The sequence below is a fragment of the Plectropomus leopardus genome, unplaced genomic scaffold (genome assembly GCF_008729295.1).
Source record: "Plectropomus leopardus isolate mb unplaced genomic scaffold, YSFRI_Pleo_2.0 unplaced_scaffold3050, whole genome shotgun sequence".
Taxonomy (NCBI): domain Eukaryota; kingdom Metazoa; phylum Chordata; class Actinopteri; order Perciformes; family Serranidae; genus Plectropomus; species Plectropomus leopardus.
This window is the reverse complement of record NW_024633265.1, coordinates 1-4,840: the sequence shown is the minus strand read 5'-3', so window position 1 is coordinate 4,840 and position 4,840 is coordinate 1. Positions and strand designations below refer to the sequence as shown.

The 4,840-nt window shown below is 43.4% G+C and overlaps 1 protein-coding gene across 1 annotated transcript; it reads right to left on the bottom strand.

The window, feature by feature from the left end:
* Positions 1-584: 584 nt before the first annotated feature.
* LOC121938644 (glutamate receptor 1-like) lies at positions 585-3,844 on the bottom strand (the record flags this gene model as incomplete). The annotated part of the gene is made up of 3 exons (XM_042481831.1): positions 585-743; positions 833-886; positions 3,660-3,844. Coding segments are annotated over 3 exons (398 nt in total), but the record flags the coding sequence as incomplete, so codon positions are not given.
* Positions 3,845-4,840: the final 996 nt, after the last annotated feature.

The window sequence follows — 4,840 nt, the reverse complement described above, 5'->3', positions numbered from 1 at the left end:
AAATGACTAATTTTGGACAGTCCTTTAGATATTCAGTCTATTATCATGAAAGTATGCATTTGTTTTTCCAACAGAAGTGGGAAATATAATAAGTTTTTTTTTTATTACTTGACAAAAAGTTGAATTATTAAGAGATTTTACAACACAAAAAACAACGATAAAATCCTTCTGTCCAAGTCTGAACATCTTTAGGACTGTCCAAAATTAGTCATTTTAATACCAATTAAAGTCTTATTTTTAGATGAATGAATTTAATGCCTTTGAGGATCTGTGGGAACCTGGTCCACGTGCCGATAGCAGCAGGTTGATTTGAGATTTGCACACGAGCAGGTGAACGCATGGTTTTATAAATCAGAATCTTTTTTGGTACATTTCCTTTCTTGCAAACGCAAACATTTGGCCCCTGAACTCAGATCTGAACCTGGAGCCCCGACGTGAAAAACCTCCTCGATGTGAAAGCTCAGGAAGCTTCTGCTGAATGAATGTAAGTCAGCAGTGCAGGTGTTGTGTGTGTGTGTGTGTGTGTGTGTGTGTGTGTGTGTGTGTGTGTGTGTGTGTGTGTGTGTGTGTGTGTGTGTGTATACCCTGAGACTCCTGCGGGCCAGTTTGAGGTCTTTGCTGTCAAAGTCCAGCCAGTCCTGATTGATCTTCTCCACAGCCGGATCGGACCGGTTCACCAGCTGGAAGCCCGTCACGTTCGGCCCGAGTTTCTGAAACTCCGTCATGTTCAGGTCCATGAAGCCCTGTCACACACACACACACACGCACACACACACGTCAGCGCGTCCAGTTGCACAGCGAGTTCCCGCCTCTCGGCAGCGCCGGGACTCACCAGGTTGTTGAGGATGTAGTGATAGTTCTTCAAGTTTCTCCTCTGAGCAGCAATCTGAGGACAGAATGAATGAAACGATAATTACATTTTTCTGATGTTTCTAATGATGATAAAAAGCATCCATTACACATTCATCACACCCATCTGTGTGTGTGTGTGTGTGTGTGTGTGTGTGTGTGAGTGTGTGTGTGAGTGTGAGTGTGTGAGTTTGTGCGCGTGAGTGTGCGTGAGTGTGTGTGTGTGTGTGTGTGTGTGTGTGTGTGTGTGTGTGTGTGTGTGTGTGTGTGTGCTCTCAAACAGCTGCTAATTGGTCGACTCCGCTCGTCTTTGAGGAACTAATTGCCCGTCTTCAGCATCAGAAAGAGACGGAGGAAAAGAGGCAGAGGAGGACGGAAGAGAGGGAGGAGGAAATGGAGGAGAGGTTATAAAGAGGTGAAGAGAGAAACAGCTGCGGAGAGGAGGAGGAGGAGGAGGAGGAGGAGGAAGCAGGTGTGTCCGTCTCAGGTCCAGCTCCTAATGAGCATCAGTGGCTGAGCGTTCACTAACACAGCTGCTCCGCAGCGCTGCAGGACGGAGGGAGGAGGGAGCTGTTTGGACAGTTACTCCTCCTCGCCGCCTCCATCCTCTTCACCTCCTCCTTCCCTCTAGCTAAGACCCTAATGTCCTAAAATCCAAGAAATGTCCCAGAATCCTATAAACATCCTTATATCCTAGAAATCTAAAATCTGATAAATGTCCCAAAATATGAGAAATGTCCTAAAATCTTTAACTGTCCCTGAAACCTAGAAATGCCCCAAAATCCGTGAAATGTCCAAAACTCCTAAATTCTTTTATTTTCAGTTGGTCTTTGTTGTCCTTCAAGTTTGTTCACTAAATTAGAAAAAGCTGAAAATATTTCACCATTTACGTACGATTTTAACCAATAATCATCTCGACATCATCTCTCTGCAGATCCACCTGATTCTCCGAAATCCAACGCAGCTAAACAAACCAAATGAAGCCAATCAAGAGTCAAAGTGAGCACATTAACCCTTTGAAACCTGGTTCGATGTCTCTCAAAAACATGAGAAAAAATGGCAACGAGCAACTTGGCAAAAAATGCTCCACAAATACAGAGAAATGTGTAGAAAATCATTTTTTTAAAAACATACTGAAGAAGAAAAAAGCATCGGAAGAACTATATTTATAAATATCACAATTATAACTTAAATTCAAATTTATATTATAATTCCTAAATAAATACATATTTTTTGAGCAGTTCTTCCAGGTTGTCTCCTACATTTTTTATTTTTAATTTGACGTAATCTAATTTCTTACAAATTTTTGGGGTAATTTCTTGTTTCGTTGCTCATTGCCTTCTTCTAATGTTTTTGAAAGAAATTTCAGAAACAATTTCCTCAGGTTTCAAAGAGTTAAAAGTAAATACAAAGTAAACTCAGCTGAAGCCATCAGCAGCTGACCCTCCTGCCGGTCGGCCAGCTACAGAAGTTCAGCAGGAGGAGGAGTTTCCCAAACTATCGGCTGGTTTCTGTCCAGACTTCACGCTGAGCTGCTGCTTCTTATCGGCTGACTTCAACATCCTGTTCAGCGCACGAACATCCTCCTGCAGCAGCACTCGCCGTCTCTCCGCCAACACTCAGCGATCAATGCCGCTGCCAATCAGGAGCCAGAATATTCTGCAGACCGACAGACGCACAGAGATCTGCACAGCAGGAACTCACGGCGTGACTGCTCCGAGGGTCCGTGAGTCAAAACACGAGGCTGAGCAACTCTTTTAACCCTTTGATACCTGAGCAAATGAGCTTGATTCCTTTCAAAAACACAGGAGGAAGCTGACGAGCAGCAAGTAATGGCATCAAAAGTAGTGAGAAATAAGTAAAAAGTTGCGCTAAAATTATTTGAAAATAAGCAAAAATGAAAAAAAATTAAGAAAAGTTAAAAACAAAACCAAAAAATCAACAAAAAACAAGTAAACTACTTCAATAAAGTGTTTTTTTTTCAATAATAAATACAGTTTTCGAGACATTTTTTCCACTTAAAAAAAAAAAAGAAGGAAAATCCCCCGCAGCTAATTTTCAGATCACTTGACCTTTAATTGTGTTTTTTGCAGTTGCTGGACATTTCTGTTGCTCACGATGTTTTTGAAAGAACTAAATCTCAGGTTTTAGAGGTTTTAATGCTCGTGAAAAGGTCAATCCAGGTGTTAAAGGGCAAAAGACGACAAAAGACAGCGTGAGGCGAAGGGACAGGTGCATGCAGGTGTTCATAAAACTGTCATTAAGAGCGAAGTCTGAACTAAGGTGAAGTTTGCACGAGCTGACGTTACCACGGCAACATTTTGAATCACAGACTGAAGTAGAAAAATTTACTTAGTGGAGTGCAGATCTCCTGGACGAGGTATCTGGACAATTGGACGATTGGACGCAGCCTCTGAACATGCGGCGCCCGCTCTGGGCGTGATAACTTAGGTTTTAACGAGTTATTAAATTACACAAAAAGGGGCTTTGATTGACAGCCGTGACAGCCAATCAGTGCGCTCGCATCAATGGAGATGCTCACGATTGGTCGGATGGGTGTTTTAGCGGAAACTCCCCCACCGCGGATATCGCTACCGGCTCTCATTGACATCGCCCTCGAAAGATGGCAACGCCCGTATCTCAGATATTTTAACCGCACTTCAGCACCGCGGAGGTCAGTGGGGACGTGTTGGGGACGTAAGACAATTTCTAGAATACGTGTCCTCAGTGATGTTTGTATTTTAATCTTTTGCTCTTATTGGACTCGAGTGACGACGGTGGACCGACCGCGGGGCGAGTGAGAGTCGTACCAGGTTGAGGATGGAGTTGAGTCGTTCGAGCTCGCAGTCGATGATGATCTGAAAGTCCTTCTTGAAGTCGAGGTCGGCCAGCAGCTTGATGAAGCTGACTTCCGTCAGAGTGTCCAAGTTCACGGAGGTGACCTGCCAGCTCCGCTCCGCCGCCGTGTCCAAGATCCTCTGCAGCACCGACAGACCTGCGAGACAAAAGACGGGACGACATCAGTTCGTCTGATACTTCAGGACGCTAAATCACGGCATCAAATCCATTCGTGTGTTTTCATTTTCCTGTTTTTTTTCCTCAGATAAATCCACATGCTGTTATCAAGAGACAGTTTTTTGTGATCTGACCATAAAATAATATACTAAAAGCCCAAAACCTAAACATACGTAACCCTTTAAAACCTGGATCGACATCACTTTCAGGAGTATTTTAACCTTTGAACCCTGAAATCAAACTAGTCCAAAAAAGACTAAAGACCAAAAAAGGAAAAGAGCAACTTCCCAATAAATATCCACAAACTACAAAAAAGTAGAAGATTTAGAAAAAATATTTTTATTCAATTGATAGGGGAAAAGATTTCTAAAATCTGTGTCCCTAAAATTGGATATACCCCCAAATTTGAAAACATCCTGAAATCCTGAAAACATCCTAAGATCCTAGAAATGTCCTTAAATGTACTAAAATCTTGAAAATGTCTTGAATTTCTAAAAAAAAAGTGTTAAAATCCCAGAAACATCCTAATGTCCTAGAAATGTCCTAAAATCCAAGAAATGTCCTAAAATCCTAGAAATGTCCTCAAATTCTGGATACATGTACTGGGCTGTTGTGACTGGCCCCTGGCCCCTGGCCCTTGGCCCCTGGCCCCTGGCCCCTGGCCCCTGGCCCCTGGCCCTTGGCCCCTGGCCCCTGGTCCCTGGCCTTTTTTCATTCTGGGAAAGTGGCCCCCAAACAAAGCGTGTTTAGTATCCCTGATCTCTATCTTGTATTTTTCTGTGTCTCGCGTCCACACTGTCCACCTCAAAGCTTAAACACATTTAACACTCAGATATTTTCTGTGTGAGACTCTGAAGACGAGACGTCTTCTCAGACTGACCGTGGAGTCAGAGCGGTATGATGTCTGCAGTCCGCCTCGGGCCGCACTCGACCTGGGTCAGACTTCAAAAAGCTGCTTCACACTCAGACATGCTTT